Source organism: Protomyctophum bolini (assembly GCF_963924005.1).
Source record: "Protomyctophum bolini genome assembly, chromosome: 4".
Taxonomy (NCBI): Eukaryota; Metazoa; Chordata; class Actinopteri; order Myctophiformes; family Myctophidae; genus Protomyctophum; species Protomyctophum bolini.
In genome coordinates this window covers 32,990,593-33,012,699 of record NC_137865.1, presented here as the reverse complement: position 1 = coordinate 33,012,699, position 22,107 = coordinate 32,990,593, and the positions used below count along the sequence as shown (strand labels likewise).

Sequence of the window (22,107 nt, the reverse complement as noted above, 5' to 3'; positions counted from 1 at the left end):
GACAAAAGCTATATATAGGAGGGGCTAGCGCCCCTCAAAAAACCACACCCGTGTGAAGTGAGGGGCGATCATTGTACATCATCATGACGTAACATGTTGATTTGCTCAGACACATATGACGGCAAATGTGACACGAGTAAGGACAAAGAGCTGTATATAGGAGGGGCTAGCGCCCCTCAAAAAAGGACTCCAAGCTAAATAAGGACAGTCATTTTTATTGAACAGCAAACTGTGACAGGAAATACATTATGCGTGTTTTTTCTTTTTTTTTCTCATCACATTGTAAACAATGACCACCAGGATAATTATAATCGTGTCGCTCTCCACATAATTTGTAACACCCTCTATGTCAGAGTGACATACTTTGTATACCAGTGAGGCGCCCTTTAGTTTTTAAAGTGCTATATGCACATTTTCCTCTTGGAGGAAGAGAACAGAGGCCCCCGGGAGAGAAGATCTGTGGAGGCCCCCAAGGTCCCAAAGAGAGCTGCATACCTCATTGTGTCATACAGTTGACAAGATGTGTTCATGTGTTCAGTGCTAATTACATTTTCATTTATTTTCTATTTTACTTATTGCATATACATTAAGCTGGTTTGTGTATTTTTGTGGATGTTGCTTGTTTTGCCTAAAGCATGTAATATATTCATCTTCACTATAATTATAATATATTTATATATATATATCATTATATATCTACTGTAAGTTACATTCTCAGACTTGAGTTCTTTAGAATACAGTATGTAGGCGATAGTTACAGTAAAGGTTCACACACACCGGGCGCGATTTTCGGATTGTTTGCGGTGTCTCTCCATCGGTTTTCCGAAAAACGCGCCCAGTGTGCAACCACCTTAACAGTGACTATTTCACTGCAAGGGTGTGAGAAAGTGAACACATGTCGGCGGGAACCCCGCTGTCCGCATGTTCTGCAGGGCCATTTTTCATAGGCACGAATAAAAATACAATACCAAAACCAAACAAAAACTTTCAGTCACTTTCAATGGAGAGAACCACCAAAGACACATGGGTCTAATACTAAATAGTAAATACATACATAGCATTAGACCGACCCATTAGCTGCTTTGTGTGGTGTCTTCTTGTGCCTAATAATTATTTGTGCTTGCACTATGATTGTACAATATACACTCTACGTCATAGTCTACAACATTATTTGGTGTTTACAGACTTCTTCTTGCCTCCACTAACACTCCCTGTTATACTCAAGCCTGAGTTACTTAGTTAGTTGCGTGCAGATGTCGCATCTGCTATGTTTGGTGCACAACTAAGTATGAATACAGCTTTAGAGAGAGGCAGATGGCAGAAGAGTGTGACAGAGGTGACAGAGAGAAAGAGTGAGAAGCAGAGGTGAGAGAGAGAGAGAGAGAGACAGAGAAAGAGAGAGAGAGAGAAACGAGAAAAACACCTTTGTGTCACACTAGCTAAATACATACAGAATCAACTACATCACTAAACAGTCGGAAACACGCACACTCACATACATGACCAAATGCACATGGGCAGTGCAAATTCACAGCTAGCAAAACAAAATGAACTTGTACAACATCATTACTGAACCGAAAATGGAAAAGAAAAATCATAGAAACAATTTCAACAGTATAATAGGCAATGTGATCACAACAACAACATAATGAGATAAGCTAGCTAGCAAATTGGAATGTTCAGGATTTTAAAACAACGACAACATCAAACAATAGTAAAATCATAAAGCTAAGATCACAAGAGAAGGCAGGTATTTGAAATGTGTTTCTGTGGGTCTGCTGCCCTGAAGGTTGGAGGTGCCAGGACATGTCCGTTTACCCCTTTCTGATTTGTCAGATCTATGGCTTATGCTTAATTTATTATCCGTCATAAGTCGCATGCCAAAAATAGCAGATCTACAAGCTCACAGCGCGTTTGTGGTGCGACGCAGATGTGTAGATCATAGATCTTCTGGCAAGCGACACCAATACAACAAAGTATACATTTAGCTTTTCGGAATTACTGTAAATGTATAACATCTACTATTTACTGATGCTCCAACTCCAATCTACTGTCAACAGGTCCATATCATTATCCAGGGTTAAGCCCATGTTTCTATGGCCACAAATGGAATGGATACAATTGTATCCATGTCCAAAAATAAGGAAAGAAATGGACAAAAGGAAGATTGTTCACTCTGCCATGATGATAGGATGACTAATCATAACGACATAAAGGCTAATTTATACTTTGTTGCTAAACCGTCTCGCTCAACGAACATTTTCAAGAGAAAAACAGGTTGTGCGATGAAATATAAATAGGCTTAATGCCCTTTTGGTCCTTGGCTGAGAAGGCAGAGGGTGACAGGACAAGAGGCAGTTCCATCAGAACCTGTGAGCCACGGCAACCACCAAACCATCACCCAAGAGCAGAGCATCCACATTATTGTTTTACTTTCACATACAGTATACAGTACAAGAACCTCCAAACCTCACTGCTTGACTGCAATCAAGTTAAAATGATATCTTTGTTGCATTGCGATAACACAAGCTCCTTCATTTGATAAATCCACGACATTATACAAATCACATCAAATTGATTAAAAGGGCAGATGGAGGTAGGTGTGCAAATAAGCCATCACTTACAAAACAAATATTAAAACCTACAACATAAACTTCATATCATCTGCATATGTACAATATAGTAAGGTGGACACTTTTGACACAGAAAAAACATCACATACAAATATATATATATATCGCTATACTGCCTATTGAAAGGAATATTGATAAATAGAGCTCATTCCCACAAATGTGATAACACACTGACGAGTTGCATTGCATATCTACAGTGCAACAGTACAATAGAAGAGCTGCTAAGACTGTGGGGAGAGCTAAGAAGGAATGTGATTGGATAACACACATCAAAGTCACCTTGATCTCCGGGTGAGATAAACCATTGGTAGGGCTCCGGTGATGTAACAACGCATGCACGGGATACTCCATAAAAGCTTTTTTCTCCCCGGAGCTTAAAGCAAACAAAGAACATCTGAAGCAAACAAACTGAAATGTTTGGTAAAAATCAAAGTCCATCCCCAACACAATGTTGAAAATGTTATTTGAGCACATTTGCTCTTGGGGTACTGCTGCTGGGCGAAATGTAAATTTTAAAAATTAAACCGAGTTTAAAGTAAACCATGAATAATCAGGACCAAGGAGGGTTGAACAAATCTGGTCATGAACTTAATTGTTCCAATCGTTTCAACGGTATCATTACTCTGTCCACAAAATAAAGTCTATACTCAAATTTCTCAGAATAATAACCAAATAGCAACAGTATATCTTCTTTCCATGGAATTTAGAGTTCACGGTTTTTAGATATCCAAAATGTGCCTATCCCTTCCAAAATATTTAAGCAGCTGGTCTGATGGGTCTATCACGCATCTAAAAGGCAAACTGTTACTGCTATGGCCCTGTATTGAGCAGACTATATAATTCAATGTATTAGTTGTGGGACAGGGCTATCCTAGAGTTAACCACTTTCAACCTGGTGTCCCCATTTTGGACATGTAGGTGAAAATATTCTATAATTTCCCCAAATGGAAATAGCTGACCTACAAATATGTTACATTGCGAGTGCGACACAGTGTGAACTTGTAGATCGTCTGTTTTTGTGCAACATTGTCATATGGCATAAAAATATAAAATAGGGCTAAAGTACCATGGTGGTACCATTGAGATATCACAGAAAACCACTACTACAGTCTACTACAGTATAGGGCCAAAGCTGTCAAAGTCAGCTTGGAGCTGTGCTGATGAACAACATAATTATGGTTCATTAGAGCTGCTTACAGGCAGGGATCCCAGGCTTCTCAGGAAAGAACACAAGAAATGTGCTGGCATCACACTCACACATTCCCTGGCTCTTTTTCTTAGTCAGGAAAGGCATACATGTTTTTTCTTCTTCTTCTCTAATTCATGCTCAAGTGGTTAAAAAATAAGGTCTGGGGCGATTCATTAAAAAGCATGCTTGGTGAATAGCCTAGCTGATCTAAGATATGTGCAGCAATTTAAGCTAATCATCGTTATAAATGTTACACAGATCATAATTAATTGTCAACTTAATAAAAAGAAAATAGCTACAATAGAGCTTGCAAAATAGCTACACTAGAGCTTGCTGAATTGCAGCAACTCAGGGCAGTTAGATCTATGTTGCACTTCAACAATCATGCCCGACAAATTACAATGCAAGAAAATATTGAAGTAATAAAGCAATATCCTTTGAAAACAAGATAATTGTGGCTTCAATTCCAGAAGACTACCTGTGCTTGCCCACTGGAATCTTTGTGCACCACCATAGGCAGCTTGGCAAAATGAAAACTCCCTCTAAAACTGTGCTAAAACCATTCAACATTCAACATAACTTAAAACAATTGTATAATGATAATGCTTAGATCCAATTGCAATGAAAACCTTGTTTCACAATGAGATGAGTCCTAACGCACTCGGTGAATTGTGTGATGGGAGGGAAAGGCTAAGAGTTGGGATGGTGAGGGGAGAGGGTGGAGTGGGGGGAGGGCTTCTTAGTGGTCCTTTTTGGGCAAGAAGCTGAGGATGTATTCCCCCACACCCAGGAAATACACCACCTGGGCGATGCCGAAGAGAGGTGCTATGACCAGGGCTCTGCAGTACGCCCCCTTCAGAAAGGCTGACGGACCCTCGTTGCGCATAATCTTTCTACAGGAGGACAAGAGTTCAATGAAGAAACGGATTAACAGTCAAGTATTTGTGATGTGTCAGTTATGTTAAACACTTTGGGGTGGGATGTACACACAGAGGTATGGCTTAGGTCTTATTGCAGCCACAGATCCTTGGGCAGGTCCCTTGCTAGCAGCTCTGAAGGCTTAAGAATAAATCTATTTAAAGCTAGAGTAGGGGTGTCTGGATGTTGCATTCATGATATGGCATTGTTTTGTAAGAAACAGGCCCCGGGCCACAATTGTATTAATCTAATTACAGGCAAAGGGTATGGAGTATGAAAACCCTGTTTGAAGGTCATTGCCACATGAGAGATGAGAGCGTTTGGGCCTAATTTGGTGATGAAAAATCAGGCAACAACAGAGACAATTCATTTGTGGTGCCCCGTATGGGTAGAAGTGAAATCGCTTTTGGCTGTTTAGGGGCCATCAATGTGTGAGTAAAATCTGGGGCTGATCGGACACTGCATTCATGATTTGGGGTAATTTTGCAAAACAGGTCCCAACTGAGTTTTGGACAGAATATGTAAGCACAATAGCAAAAGGTTTTGAAGAATGGTGTAAAATCTTGTCAAGCTGAATTAGCCATGGCTTACATGTGAAATTGCGTCACATGAACGCGGGCGAAAACATAACCCTGGCCATTCCAAAGAAGATAATAAACCCTGCATGCCCTAATAATAATAACAAAAATGCAATATATGCAGTTAAATGTCTACCTACATAAAGTTGTCTCTAATCTGTTCCTGCCAGGATGCCCTGATAACATCTCCCAAAACCTGATATTTTCATTTCGGTAGTTTAACAGCTGTATTAGCTTATAATATAAGCTAAAAAACAAATATTATTAGGTTTTTTGGTGCAATATTTGCAGAGAATTGGCACTGTAAACTCTGCAAAAGGGGCTAAAGACTGAAAATAGACACTATGCCAATTTGCTCAGACACTGACGTAAAATTCTCCATTCATTGTCAATGGGAATTTAATGTTTGTGTAGGACAACAGTGTCATCAATTAGGAAAACGCCAACATGGACGAAAAAGCCAAAGCTTGTTTCCATTGTGGTCCACTTTGTGACATAGAACGACACCCCTGATTTAAAGTAATTCTTAAATCTTGCAAGAGAATTTAGGGATTTCTACCTTGGAGATAGGAGCCTTTCCCGACTGAGTAGCGAGTGGCAAAACAGATTCACGGAACGCAACGATTCAGGCTGGAACCCAGGCTACAGAGTGGTGGCTGCGTGATAATTTTTTTTTCTTCCCTTAAGCGTCCCGAAACTGGGGGGAACTAGATCAATTCAGACCGTTGCATGTGCGTGGACATTAAGGGATTTGGGCTATGTTGTCACGTTTATAAATGTATATTTTGGCGTTGAAATCCCATAAATCAGAAGCACATTGGAAATGGCTAGCCTGGGGGGGATCCTATGGGACGATTGCTCTGTGATTATACGATAGTTGAACATTTTTCAAGAGTTAATTGGCCTGCTGTCAGAATGCACAAGAATTATGACAGTGATTGTCCTAGTAGTATGCAAGATTATCTGACACACACATGCACGCATGCATGCACACATGCATGCACACACACACACACACACACACACACACACACGGCCTAATGCACGATCTCCTGGCGGAGATAATTAGAAAGGATCATTATGATTGTATCATCAGTAAGGAGGACATAATGAGGTTACCTGATGCAGTCTGCCACTCCATTATAGGTGTCTTCTGTGCTCCCTCGGTTCAGGGACTGCAGTCTAGTCTTTATCACTGGAACATAAAGAGTGTCCGGTTAACACATACAGTAGGCGTCAGCTATCACAGTCTGTGTGATGCCTTGGAAATCAGGTCCAATGCACTGTTGACATGTCCACGTATTATAAAGCGACATTGGGCTTGTAAACATTGGCAGGTTTTTGGGTTGCGTTTTTTTGGGCATGTGTCTAAAGTGTAGTTGCTTATTTTGGGCTTGCTTCTTAATCCTGTTTAAACCAGTGCTTCTCAAACATTTTGTGCCAGGGACCCCCATAGTACTTTGTGTTTGTGTTGTCAAAATGTTTCAAAAAGTATTATCACACTTTTTTCACCTTTTTCCCAAGATTTCTTTCTTTAAAATAGCAGATCTACAAGCTCACAATACATTGCATCAAGATGCGTTGTGAGCATTTAGACCGGCAATTTTCAAATAGCCGATGTGTGTACAGTATGTAGGCTTAAAGTGCTTTAGTCGCTGCTTTTGGTCTTGTTCTCAGAGTCCTGGTTGCTTATTTCTCTTGCCAAATCTGTTTACATTGGTCCAGTGTAGCCACTTCCAGACAGTCACTTCAACAAAATGCAAGATGCAGCTTACAGCAGGCGTCTCTTCCGGGTTTTTAAACAGCTGGTGGATGGAAAATGAAGCTTGCACACGGCTGCAACGACTACAAGTTGCAGCCACGCGCAAGCTTCATTTTCCATCCACCAGTGGTTTAAAAACCCAGAAGAGACGCCTGCTGTAAGCTGAATCTTGCATCTTTGTGACTCTACTGTGTGGGAGTACCCTGTCTGATGTCTCACTCACCGTCTACAGGGTTCACAGCGACGGCAGCCGTGCTCCCGGCAATACATCCAGAGAAAAATGACACGTAAAAAGGCGCGGGTCCGTCCGCGCCTCGTTTACCCAGGTGATTCAGATTGGCAAAGAGGGGAAAGTAGATCATGGAAAAAGGAACGTCCCTGCGGAAGGAAGCAGAGAAAGCAAAGATGAAATGTATAACCACAGATCGTCATGGTGACCAGGCTAGGCACAGAGGAAGATTCAGAATAGAAAAGGTACCTTGTTGTCGCCTATGCAAATTTGCATGACCTTCACGCCTATACACATTAAGACTGCACACACAAACATACAGAATATACATACCCAGACACAGGCACGCACGCACGCACACACGCATGCACGCACGCACGCACACACACACACACACACACACACACACACACACACACACACACACACACACACACACACACACACACACACACACACACACACACACACACACACACAAAGTGTACATAGACATACACAGTCAGTCAATAATTATTATTATCACAAATTAGACATGCTGCAAATTGCAGTAGTACTGTTACTACTGTACTACTGTAATTAATGTATCCTCCTTACTGACATGTTTGCACCATTAGTGAGATGCGAAAATACTTTTTGCTGTGCTGTACTTGTACTGTACATTGACAATAAATTGAATCTCTCATCTCATCTCTCATCGTCTGTTCCTTGGTTCTCTGCGTCATGAACAACTACTGACACTGCTAACTGGCTTAATGAGTGAAGTTTTTCTTTAAATATATTTAAATAATTTCTCAATGATTCTTGTTTGTTTTTTTCTCTCATGCTTTCTTTTATTCATTGTTATCCTGCTGTCATTTAATATTTTCGTTTAACCTATCTTATGTACTGTCTGTGTGTGTGTGTGTGTGTGTGTGTGTGTGTGTGTGTGTGTGTGTGTGTGTGTGTGTGTGTGTGTGTGTGTGTGGGGGGGGGGTGTGTGTGTGTGTGTGTGTGTGTGTGTGTGTGTGTGTGCGTGTGTGTGCGTGTGCACAATTTGTGCTGGGTAGGCACGCACTGTTTCTTGAGACAGACAGATGGGGAGTGACACGCAGCAAAGGTCGTTGAGATCGGGATTAGAACCCGCGACACGCTGTCTTGCGTGCAGCCTAGGTGCCCAGACTGCAACGCCAGTGGCCCGGGCCTTTCTACCTATTGTTGAATGGCATGTTCACAGCATCTACACAGAATATAAAGAGAAAGTTGCACACTGACTTGTTGCACTGAATATTGAGTGTTATGATCATGTACCTGAGTATCGTGGCCCCCAAGCCTTTATATAAGCCAGCAATGCCCTTTTCCTTAAACAGCATTCGGGCTATCTGCATGGCTGTGGGGGATTTGGCCTCCACGGTGCCCGCCACCACTGTCTCGGGCATCAGCTTCCTCTGAGCCGCTGAGGAAACATGGGGAGAACAATATTACTAACAAACAAAGAGGTAGGAGCGCACACCAATAGTGGGGAGACAAAACTTGTAAAGGAAGGAGAGGTTGGCACAAAATGCCTTCTGACCGAAACTTTGGTCTTAAAATAAAAGTTTTTTGCATCGTGACTACGAGCTGTGTGACCTCTCCTTCCTATACGAGAACAATATTACTAACGGTGCAATTCCAGTGGAAAAAAACAGATAATTAATCTATTCTACACAAAGGCCCCTTTTTCACCAAAATAACTTTGGTTCCAGTTCCGAACCAACTTTTAATGTTCTGAAACAATTCATTTTCAGTGGAAACACTCTGAACTGGTTCAATATTAGATGGGAGAAAATAACAGAACCGCTTCAACCCCGGTAGAAAAGGAGACAAAGTGAGAGGCTTCTGGAGCATAATGGAAATCTTCTAGAAAAAAACTAAAACAAACAAACAAGCAAAGAAAACACACAAAAAGTACAAGTAGTGGATACTGAATTCAGACTGGGTACAGAGCTATTGTAATCACTGACGTGACCACATGAGGTCACCATTTCTCCATTGTAACATAGTTCCACTTCATTGTTTTGAGTTCCACTAACTGTTGGTCTCTTACCAATTCGTCCAGCATCTTGGAGCTGAATTTTCAACATCTCCATAGGAGTTGTGACAATAACCTGTGAGAGGAAACAATTAACTTGTTCATTAGGAACTATTTTAACATAGAAATGTAATTTGACCAACACACGTCATGAACACAGGAAACGTCAAAAGCATAAGAGAGTTGAAGATTAGTTAATAATAGCTCTGAAAGTTTGTGCTTAAGGCTGAAGCAGTGTCCAGTGTGAATCCACTGACGCAGATTGTCTTAAATGTAAAGGCTTGTTTTCCTCTGTAGGCCTAATCCACGCACTGGTAACTAGTTAACTGGATTAACAGTGAGATGCCTACATTCTTAGTGATAATCTTAATCTGAGGCCTGCTACATTTAATCTAATCACATTCTCTGAGGATGAAGCCTTTGGATATTGGCAACAAGCTTTCCACAATGAGTCATTCACACCACATGGCCATGCGCTATCGAGTCTTATCTGACCAATCAAGTCTGTCAATCTACACGCCTGCTAATAGTATTAACAGTTGAAAATCAGTGTGTAATTTCTTCAGGAGTGCATAATAAAGTGAGTCACATTGAAACTGTAAACTGTGAGCACTTTAATATAATAGTATTTCCTGAAGATATATCGTCTATATGTCCAAAACATTTACCGGTACTTCAAAAAATGGAAAAAAGAATGTCCCAATGGATCCAATGTAGTTATTACAAGCTTGTGTTAATACTTTGGTGAAATATTTATAAAACCCACAGACAGCCTAAACCACTGTCATTAGAGGTCAACAGTTTCAAAGAAATTATAAAACTTTCCATAATCTTTCAAAAGTGGTGAAAATAGCAGATCTACAAGCTCACACCATGTCACATAGTGACAAGTTGTGAGCTTGTGGATCTGCTACTTTCACTGCTTTTGTGTGTCACTGTCATACAATGAAGAATAAAATAGGGTATTGAATTATGAAAGATATGGGCAACCCAACAGACAATTGGTTAAGGCACATACAGTACCACGCGTTTGACAGTGAGTGCAGGGTTCAAAAAGAATGTTGGGAGCATTTACTCATTGCTGGCTATCTGAAAGAAAATAAAATAAATTGCTTATAGCAGCTTTATTGTTTGTATAGGACGAAGTTTGTGAACATACACTAAAAGCTGGATATAGGAGGGGCTAAAATAAATGGAGATACAAGGATCCTGCCTGCATGGGCAGCAATGATATACATTGCGTGCATGTGTAAACATGCACATTGCTGTGAGTCTTCACAGTGCTACAGGCAGCAAAAAGCCAGGTGGAGAAAAGAAGGATGACTCAGCTCAGACATTCACCTGGCATGTCCCCGCCCCGCACCCGGCCAGCATCTCCTTGACCAGCGTGAGCTTCCTGTGAAAGACAAAGAAGGGAAAAGACACTGATCCTCCTGCAGGCGATACGACTATTACACTTTAGTCTCCTGTTTCAGCACTCGTCAGGCAGAGTGGTGGATTAATAATTCACAAGTGAGGTGCTGTATGCTGATGCGAAACAAGTCACTCATTCATTGAACCCCATCATTGTTTGTCACCATAGAGACAGCGACGGAAACATCCATAATAAGCGTGTCATGTCATTTCCACTGGACTGAGCTCAAAATCCTGTGAAAAAAACCCTGTGTACTGGACAGAGGAGGGAGCGCTCGTTTTGGATCACACGATAACCTATTCAGTCCACCGCGGCTTGCTAACTCGGGCGCACCGCGCATGTCAACGCGCAAGGCCTTTGGCTACTCTGCGCTGGCACTGCCTCCACGGGGAGGCTTGCTCGGACGTGTCTCACGAGCCTCAGGCAAGTCTCTTCCTTGTTGTCAAGTGATATAAAAAGGCATTTGTTGTAAAACATTGGACATATACAAGATGTTGTGTGGACCAAAACAAACACTCCCGAGGGGGTTTTGAGCTCAACCCGGTGGAAATTACAAACATGCCATATGCGGTTATGCGCACAGGGGAGGGTGCAGAACAGGACTGCTCGGCCTTCAGCAACGGCATAATGTTTATTGACATTTGATTGACATGTGATACTGATGTGTGCTAATGTGTACTATAAAGTGCTATGACTACATAAAATGCAATTCTAGTGCGGTCTACGTAACATGCTATAAGACTGTTTAAAATACTATCTAAGTCTACATGAAGTGCTATATTTATACACCATCACCACTGAATTAACAGGATTTGACACTGTGTGTGGGTGTGTGCATGCCTGTGTGTGTGTGTGTGTGTGTGTGTGTGTGTGTGTGTGTGTGTGTGTGTGTGTGTGTGTGTGTGTGTGTGTGTGCCAACATGTGAATCTTTCCGTGTCTTACCCATCCTTCGTGAGGTATTGCCTGAAGAAGTCATTTGCAGCAAGCTTGATGGCTTTCTCTGGAGTGACCAGCGTGAGGTTCACCGCCGCTCCTGGGGGGAAGGTGGGAGCGGGGGACAGACAAGTTACAAAGAGAGGGACAGCGAGATGTAGAGTGAGACAGAAAGGAAGCAAGAGAGACAATACAGTAACCACATGGACGAAGAGAAAGAGACATATAGATAGTTACAATGTAATAGATGGGGAGAGACAGGCAGAGAGAGAGTATGAGGACATAGCAGTCTAGACACTCGCATACACCAGTCAGAGGGCTCTGTCCTAGATATCTGTGTGTGTGTGCGTGCGTGCATGCATGCATGCATACAGTATGTGTGTGTGTGTGTGTGTGTGTGTGTGTGGAGGAGGCGTTGTTTCCTTTATCCATGATTTATGTCTGCTGCCCTGTGTCCGACATGTCAGCTGTACTGTATGTAACGATGCTTTGCCGTCCATGCACGTTGTAACTGGCTGCTCTCCCACTGTCAAGCTGCACTGGCAGTGTTTATGTCCTTTGTACAAGGTATTCCTGTACTTCTCATTATGTGGACATAAATAAACATTTCAAATGTGTGTTGAACATTGCTATTACTAAACAGCTTTGCTTTACTCAATGTTTAGCTGTGGTCAGCAGCTCTCTCAGTGAGTTCACCTTTTCCTTTAGAAGGTACGTACTTGATGATTTAGGATAGTCAGTGTGATTTCATCCGATGTGGAAACAGAAAAACAAACGCATATGCCTGAGATTGTGCACACATTCACAATGTCAGCGCTGTCGTGGTGAAACCCTACCTCGGTACATCCCGAAGTATCCCTCGGAACGGATGGTCTTGATAAGGCAGTCGGACCTGTGATGCAGACAACACAAGTCTGTTACTTAAAGTGGTCTGTAGTTACAGTCATGTCTATAGTCCAGTAGAAAGAAAACAACACATGGGTAGTGGGTACCCCAAGCTAGTAGTCCAGTAGGGAGACAATTAAAAGTTTACACCCTGCTCATAAAATTCATACTGGGCCTCATTCACAAAGCTCTTTTTTTCTACTATATTTTTTTACCAAAAGACCTACATAGGATTCATGAAAGTGTGTGCAAAGCCTTGATTTAATTGTGCGGATCACAGATTATGAATTCCACCTGTTCAAATAAATCAAATGCACGTTCATGTACTGTATGCATCATTTGCACTGTTTCGTGCCCCATTTAACACAGTAAAAAGCAGTTTCAAGAAAAGAACAAATCAACGGTTCACATTACAACGCCTTGACAGCTTGTAGATCTGGTTTATTTGGCAAGTATCCCTCGCGCAATGTGAATCAAGTATTGGTCTCAGATGGTTAGATAACTATGTTCAGCTTTAAAGGTCCCTGACTCCCTGCACACTGATGCATTTTTCGGATTTTCCGAAAAACGCGCCCAGTCTGCAAGGACCTTAATAAATGTGTCAACTGAACAAAATATTAAAATCAGTTTGAATTTGCCTCATGTCTACAAGCCCAGTGTAACCTATACATTCTTACATCAAAAACAAGCAGTACATCTTTTAATTTTATTGTTTTGACAAATGTTGGGCACATAAACACTATCATTTTGCATGAAGAATAAGGCATTCTAATAACAGCAATGTTATAAGTGCCTCACAGCAGACGTGACTTTGTGTGTATTTTACAGAAAAATCACAAGAATAATGATGACCATGCTTGTGGAAACTTATACATGTGTATATATGTGCATACTTCTTACGCTTTGTGAATGAGGCCCAAAGTGTAAAAGTGCACTGTACGTACATGCTAGTGTAAAGGCGAGATCCATTTTGTTGGTTTTGCAAGCGGGTTTTGGCCAGGTCAATGGGAAACACACAGGTCACTCCAACGATCCCAGCGATCCCCCCATTGATCAATTTGGCAGGAAGACTGTGAAGAGGGCATGAATGGAGAGAAAGAAAGACATTGTCATTATTTTTGCTCCAACACAATATTGCTATTTTCCTACTTTTATGATCTAGGTATTTCTTCACAATCGACTCCAGTAATTTAGACTTGCAGATGCAAGTGGATCTTGCCACTAGTCTAGTAGTGCATCGGATCCCATATTTACTTACTGTATAGTTTCAATTCTAACTACGTTTTTTGTGGCCACTGCACACCAATGGGCAAGTCAAAATATCAAGGCACAACTGTATTCAAAAATATTTACAAGCTCGCAATGTGTTGCGTCGCAACCTGTTATGAGCTTGCAGATCAAAATAGGGATGACAGGTTAAAGCGGTAAAAATCACACCCGTGTGAAGTGAGTGGTGCAACTCTGTGTGGGGTCTCCAGACCCACAGGACCACAGCCAGGGTGCCGTCCCGGTTCCGGCGAGCCGCCCCACGTCCGAAACGGTAGAGAAATGAGAGAGTTACCATGTGGGGGTCTGGGGGGTCCCTGGGGAGTCCCTGGGGGGGTCCCCGGAATATCCAGACCCCCAGGAACACGCCCAGGCACAGGCCCAGGCACGCCCCACGTCCAAAACGGTTGAGAAATTACAGTTACCGTGTGGGGGTCCCTCTACTGTACTGTACTGTCACTGTACTGTAGTGGCACACCCGAAATCATCATATATACAGTTAATATGTGCGTGTGTGTTTGTGTGTGTGTTAGGTTGCGCACAGGTGGTGAAAAACAACCATGCTATTTTCGTGCTCATACCCAGGCAGCCAGGCACCCAGCCAGGCACCCAGGCACACACATAGCTCCAAAAATAAATGAATTAGGGTAGATTTTGCCTACTGGGCACACTTCAACTTTCCTCACAGCACACCAGTGGAACCACTGTCTAACTCACCTGATCTGCTTGTCAGCCATTTATCTTAGGCCTCTGCCAATGGACAATGTGTCAATCAGTCCGTCGGTTGTTGGGTTGATCAATCAGTTGCTGGCCCACTCTTTGAGGTGTCAGTTACACTGTTGCATGTGGCTCTCTGCGTATGATGGAATAACAAGGTCTGATGGTCTTGTACTCCCCCTTGAACCCAATAGCCAGGTAAGAATGGGTTTCTGTAAAGTGATACCAAAGAGAGAGAGAGAGAGAGAGAGACGATTAGAAGCCCTTACAAAGAAGCCATTCACAGAAATATCTCTGCCTCTCACGTGGACTTCAGCTTTCAAAATCAGGACATTGCACCAGCATACTGAATTACGCTTCATGAGATCATGTCTTACAGTACCACAAATATTATGTATCATTTATCATAAGAGTATGAATACATGTTAAGAGACAACTACTGTACAGGTAACTCACATTTCACTGCCTCTTTGTCCCTCACTCACTTTATTCATTCTTTGTGCTCTACTGGGAGAGTGCCAGGTTTGAAATGGAGACAGAGGTGAGGTGAAGGGGAACTTTCCCAGGGTTTGTTCCAATAGAGAGCCACTGTGGACGCATTAGGTGGACACATTACTGAGTGCTAGGCTGACAGCTATCCCGTCACTCAGTAATGTGTCCAAGATCACAGTAGCGCAATTACGATTTAACATTTGATCACCAGCCATATGTCTGTGCTTAATTTAGCTGAGACATAATATTCCTTATTTGGTACACAATGCCTTGGATTTAAAAGGGCCTTTAGCTTCTCATTAACTCCATCACTCTCCCACCCCTTAATCCACCAATCACAATCGCCCTCTGCACGGGAGCCCGCCTCCTCCACCTCCTCCCCCTTCTCTCTCTTCCTCCTCAGTCACGACTCTCAAAGCACAGCGTTCCATTCCTGTTCTTTTCTGACTCTCTCTCTCTGCGGCAAGCGCACGTACACTAACACATGCAGACGAACACATCTCGGAGAAGAACTATGACCCACTTCCTAAATAACCCCCAATTCTGGTTCTCCAGGGAATGCGCACAGCATGGATGTGTACTGATTAGATAACTACAGTATCATAGTGAGTGCAGCTGTGCGCCAGCGTATTTGGTCTGCATGGATGGATACGGGGTGGGTTGGTGGGTGCCAGAGGAGAGGAGAGGGGGTCAGAGGAGGTCATTGAGTGAGTATCCTCTTCAAACACAGCCGCCCTCCAGATTCCATATAGCCCTCCTCGGAGCTCTTATCCTGCTGTCCATCCCTCTTACCCAGTATATCTCAATTATTAATTCACACGCACGCACGCACGCACGCACGCACGCACGCACGCACGCACGCACACACACACACACACACACACACACACACACACACACACACACACACACACACACACACACACACACACACACACACACACACACACACACACACACACAAACAGTGTATATGACCTTGACAAATGGCCCTCTCTTTTTGCTTTGTTTGCTGTTTTCCTGCCTCAGTCTCACTTCCTCCAAAAACATGCAAAGCTCCTAGGTCATTTCCCCATGGTCAGACTCAGCATTTTCTTTTCACTGATTATTTTCTCTAAGCAACTACTTGCAACACTACAGTACAGCAGAGGAGAAGGAGAATCAATGTATGGCTTGTGATTGAACCAGTGATGAATCAGCCATCAAGTGTGAAAGCAAAGCGTTTATAGTGTCATGTCGGCCCTTCTTACTCGTGCCCCGAGGCTTAACTGGGCCGTCTGTGGTATGTTTGAGTACATCTACTGCAGCTGTAGCAACCTTGCGTGTGTCTCTGCCCGTGTTGTCTGGTCAGGAGGACAATCTGAGTCTATCTGGAAACAACTGCCTACAGTGAGGAGCGAGTACAGCAACAGAAACATTACTCATCTTCCGGATCTGCCTGAAATTCCTTCCTTTTTTGTTTCAAATTACAACATGCAAGGAATCTAGACTCGAAGTTGCATTCCACCTATCCCATAATTGGATCACTAGTGCAGAACAGTACACTGTATTATTTATTTTCAAAGCAAAATAATTCCTACTCCTAGCATATTTCCAAAGGAAGCTCCCAAATATATAAACACACCAAAAGTGACTTAAAAATGCATAGCCTCTTTGTGGAATACCAAAATGACTTCAAAACTAACTCTCTCTCTCACATGCACGCACGCACTAACACACACACACACACACACACACACACACACACACACACACACACACACACACACACACACACACTTTTGTCTGTGCCTCTAATGCAGATAAGCACTGATGAGTAAACAATAGCCAAAGTGAATGAACAACTTGTCTCCAGAGCAGAACCTTGAACTCAAGATACAACATAACCCAGTCTATCACTCCAACAGCTAGCTGCACACTCATGCACGTTCAACCTTAAAGGTGGCTGATAACCAGTTTAATTGTTGCCAGAGGGTCTACAAAACAACAGGGACAGATAGCGGTATGTGCTTGAGCTCGACCCTAGTGCATCATTACACCCAGAACAGTATGAAGTAATGAACACAGGCCTGGTGACAATTATCTCCCCCGACCCGTTCTATATGGAATTATAATTGGTTCATCACTCGGTAAATGGGACTGTAGATTAATATAGGAATGAATGAACCATTGTAAAGCGCTTTGAGCACTTGGAAAAGCGCTATAAAAATGCAATTCATTATTATTATTCATTGCCACACCCTCAGATATCCTCACTGTACTCTTTGAACTGAGAAGGTTCGAGATAACAAGTCTTCCCACCTTTTCACGTTTGGATTATGGACAATGTCCAAGGCTTAATGGGCAATTTGTATTTTACAAATATTATAGCCTATTCTGGTAAAGCTAGCTGACATAGGAACAGCGTAAATTGTGGTTTTACATCACTTCTAATGTGTCAAAAACTTAAAATTGTCTATTATCAGCGGTCCTGACGTGCAAATCGGTCGTCGGGGTATAGGGGCGAAAGACTAATCTAGTAGCTGGTTCCCTGAGATGTTCAGGATTATCCTTTTGGATAATTTAGCTACCATTACCACTTATATATTGTTTTATTTTTTCATATATTATAATCCAATTGCTATCAAAGGTGTAAGATACCTTTTCACATTGGCCGATTATAGCGCCACCAGGAGGCCACAACCTGACCTGGCCTGGTGGAAACCTGTGCCCCGAGGGGCACTTTTTCTAGTTTACCACTGGTGTAACCAGTTCAGTAAGCATAAATACAGACCTTGTTGCATTGTGTTTTCACTGTGATTGCTCCTGCTTCAATTGATTTATTTTACTGATGGTTGTAGTATAAAGTGTAGCGAGACCTCTCCCATCACTCAGGCTTCTGTCTAATAGAGACAACTACTGTATATTTTAATCTCTCCAAAAACACTAATAATCACATATTAGAGGCTGGAAAGCATAGTTGTTATCCACTGATGCTGTCATACTGATGTGAGGCCAGACATGGTTAGTTTGCTCATCCATGACCCGGTCTGACCCATGTCTGTGTGACAGCCGCAGAGCAAATTAACAAAGGTTTTAAAAGCCTTGATTCGTCCTATTTGGAAATCTGGGGCATTTGTTATGCAAAAAACGGGCATTCAAATTATATTCTTCTCGTGCAAATACAATGAGGCAAACATTTCCAATGTCATTGTTCATTAAAGTCCACATTCTAGTCACAAACATTTGTACCATGTCGTTTTTGTGTTCTGTGTTTTAAAGTAAACTATACACTACCAAAAATGTCTAATGTGGAACTATCTATTTTCTGCTACAAAACTCCATCTGATTTGACAAACTGTGCTGGCAAATTGTGCTGGCAGAGATGGAGTGGTTTGCGACAGGATACTATGGTAGTCAGCAACTCACGTGACTGTGATGTGGCTTGACAATGCAAATGCATGTAAATTAAAATAAGAATCACATGGTTCCTTCCTCATGAGGTGAAAGGAGAGTGTCCAGGCTACACACACACTGCTTCAGTTCAGTTACAATTTACACTACATATCATGGAACTAGGAGTAGGAGGGAGACTGGGAGAGGACTCAGAGGACTGTCTTTTATAGGTCCATAGACTGCACGTGCAGCCAAGCTTAATTTATACTCCATCACGCTGAAAAGCAACACTGTTTACAATATTATTTAATGTTTACAACACAATACAATCTTTTTACTTGAAGTTGGCAAACAGCAGTTTGCCATTAAACTGTGTACAGTATTAAAATATCTATTGAATTATTAAAGCAGACTACTTCCAACATGCAACTGTAAAATAATATCAGTTATGAGAATGTCCCAGATGTTCCGTTGTGCCCTACTGTATATTACATAAACGTTTGGTTTAGTTTAGTTTAGTTTGGTTTCAGGTTCCCAATCTCTCTGTTTCTCTTGCAAAACAACACTAAAAGCAGCTATGACGCACATTTGGTTGGTTTGAAGCCAACAAATCTAAACCAGGGGTGGATTTGTGGTGTCACAGATAAATCTCATTCCCCTGTCCTCTATCCACAACTATAGGGATTATAGGCTATACACAATAAATTGGAATTTCTGTTATGGCCCATGACACAGGCATGACCTGATCATGGCCAACTGTATGCTAAACGTTGTACCATAGTAGTGATATAATCTTTCTGGTTGTGATACAAGGATGACATTTAGCACATATCTGTGAGACGGAAGATGGCTGGATCATCAGAACTGGAGACTAGATTCCACAATGTAGTTAACCAGTTCTGAGAGAACCAGGGGAAACATGTCTGGTTCTCGTCTCAAGGGCTTTTGTTTAGGTAGGATCTCTCTCTGTTGTAGAGACACAAAAACATGCACGATGGTATTTCTGTGCTATGGAATTGCCACCACTCAGTTCAGCCAATAGTTTGCCATTATTTACATTGCACATTCATATAGTCTGTTGTTCAGGTTCATTGTCATTACCTGTCTTAGGTCAGATGCAGGAGATATTTGATCACAAAATATGCAGGCCAGACAAGCATGACTGGTTCTATGGCTCTTTGTGTGGCCTTCGGTGTGTTGTCAACGAATGTTCAACGACACAATCAAATGCTCAAAGCATAATAGTGAAAGAAAACAAGAAACACTTGGAACAATACTAGATGGACAACATAAGGGGAACTAGAAAAAGGTTACAAGATAAAAACACTAAACATAGAAGTACAGATGGTGACGCTATAGGCAGAATACAACAATTGCAATACATAACAGAAACTACTGATACTACTACTACTATTACTACTAATACTACTAATAATACTTTTACTACAGTATTAGTAAAACTAGATCAGCTGACACTGAACCCTATACCTGAGAGTTACACACAGGGGTCATCACCATGCCCGCTTGTTGATGGACATTTTCAATCATCAATATTTCATTTTTGACACAGATACTATACAAAATAAGTGATCAATATATATTTTATTTTATTACCACAAATAAATAATAAACTCCTAATGTGCCACAGTGTCTATGCCAATGTGCTATACACATTTTAAAAATGTAGAAATATAAGCCAATTCACTTATATATATAAGTGAATTATATATATTATATATATTTATTAACCTATAATGGCATGCCCAAAAATGTTCAAAGAGAACACACTCCCCCAAAGCATTCCATAGTGAGCAAGTCACTCTGAGGGCCAGAATGTCCGGGTGATTCCAAATTTCAACCAGATGATCGACCACCAGCCTTCTGAAACCCAAACTATAATTCGCTGTACAGTGGTGTCGCTTGCCTATAGCTTGTAAATCTGGCCTACATAGCCTAGGCACAAACAGCTTGTTATAGGCTAGTTGTTTGCTCTCCAACATCACATGGGATAATTATAGGCTGGCCTATAATTATAGTGTCCTACATATATGCATACAACTTTGTATTAAACGGATAATAACTCTTCAAATGCACCAAACCCAACATCCAATCCATTGATTCAATTGGAAGCAAAGGATGCCACTGTTCCGGCCTCATTAATTATGTATTGCGTATTGGCTGTGCTTGGCTATGGCCTGGTAAGCATAAACGTGTAGCCTACTTGAACAGCCTACAATGATGCGATGCTATACGACTGTGTGTTACAGTTCCTACTGTGTGTGTGGGTCCCTTTGACTGACATAACGCTCAACAGTTCCTCGTAGTAGCAATTATACGCCCCGGGGGCCGGGGTGGGTGCCTCATTTTATTCCGTTCGACGGTGTCGCTTGCCAAAAATAACTGATTGATGGGAGACAGACAGTATACGTGGCGGATGGACCATGGACGCCCTTGTAAACGCAACCTTTCTAGGTGAAACGGGTCCCGCAGTTAATCCGAAATAACACAAACAACAGTTAAACAAGTTAACATTTCCAAATTCCATGTAAACTGACATGATCCATGGGATGGCATCATGCCGGCCGTTGCGGTCACACCTGAGTCAGCAGCCATCGTTATTGTAGCTTACTGAAGTCAGTAAGTCACAGAACAAGGTAAAAAGCCACAATGAATAATTAACCGACCTTCACTAATCATTGCGGAGATAGTGAGATAATTTATAACACCGTCATAAAACGTGCCATAGCCCATTCATATGATCCTCGCCGCATCTCATAAGATAACGGACACTATTACCAAGATGCTATCTATCCTATCGGTAGTAAATCGAGTCTTGCACATAACGGAAATGATTTGATCCTCGCACCGGTCGGAGTCCACAAATAAGAACATAATGCAATTTCAAATAACCCCTTTCAGTGCATTTTAACGTTTACTGTCAAGACTCAAAACATAATAATTCCACATTATTTCAGGGAGATATAAAGGAGGCAGTGAGAGAGGATGGATACATACACCTCAGGAGCAGAAGCCGTTATTCTAATAAACATGCACGAGCCGGAATCAGGAATTATGAAGCTTGTACGTTGTCATCTTTTAAACCGTGGTGTGTACATACCGTAGAGCGCCGTGTCCTTTATCCCTACGTGGAATAATCTACGTATATGAATAATTAGAATACGGTTTTCTCACCCTATGCTGTTCACTTATAGAGCCAGTTGCTAACCCTACCTACCGGTGTTACTACTAGCATTTGTAGAAGAGAGGCAGGGTGGGAGGGGGTGGGAGGGGGAGTAGCCCCGTAGCCTTGTTTGTAGTGAATGATGGAGCTATATCCCATAGCGCAGCGGGACTCTCTGTGATTGGGTAGTTGGTCGGCTGCCAAGCAACCATGCAATGACACAATTCACACACACACACGCGCAAAATATAGTCCAAAGTAAACTACCGTAATCTGCTGTGTTTGGGAGGTTGATGCATGTTAGCAAATGTACATGTGTGCTACAAATGATGGATATGAAATTATGAATATTATATGACATTGGTCAATACATTTACCATAGTAACCAATCACAGTGCGATCGTCCGTCCGGCCTATGGGGTCTAGACTCAACAAAACATCAAAGGGATAAATAGTCAGGTCCTCTGGTGGCTTATAGTGGAAA

General features: G+C 42.0%; 1 protein-coding gene across 1 annotated transcript; it reads right to left on the bottom strand.

The window, feature by feature from the left end:
- Window positions 1-199: 199 nt before the first annotated feature.
- On the bottom strand, window positions 200-21,769 carry slc25a22a (solute carrier family 25 member 22a). Its single transcript, XM_080762497.1, has 11 exons — window positions 21,561-21,769; window positions 14,576-14,787; window positions 13,537-13,662; window positions 12,544-12,599; window positions 11,717-11,807; window positions 10,701-10,755; window positions 9,375-9,435; window positions 8,600-8,744; window positions 7,304-7,458; window positions 6,438-6,513; window positions 200-4,715 (listed from the first exon to the last, which is right to left on the bottom strand). The coding sequence occupies exons 2-11, from the start codon at window positions 14,593-14,595 to the stop codon at window positions 4,562-4,564; spliced, it is 939 nt and encodes a 312-aa protein (XP_080618623.1). The 5' UTR covers window positions 14,596-14,787; window positions 21,561-21,769; the 3' UTR covers window positions 200-4,561.
- Window positions 21,770-22,107: the final 338 nt, after the last annotated feature.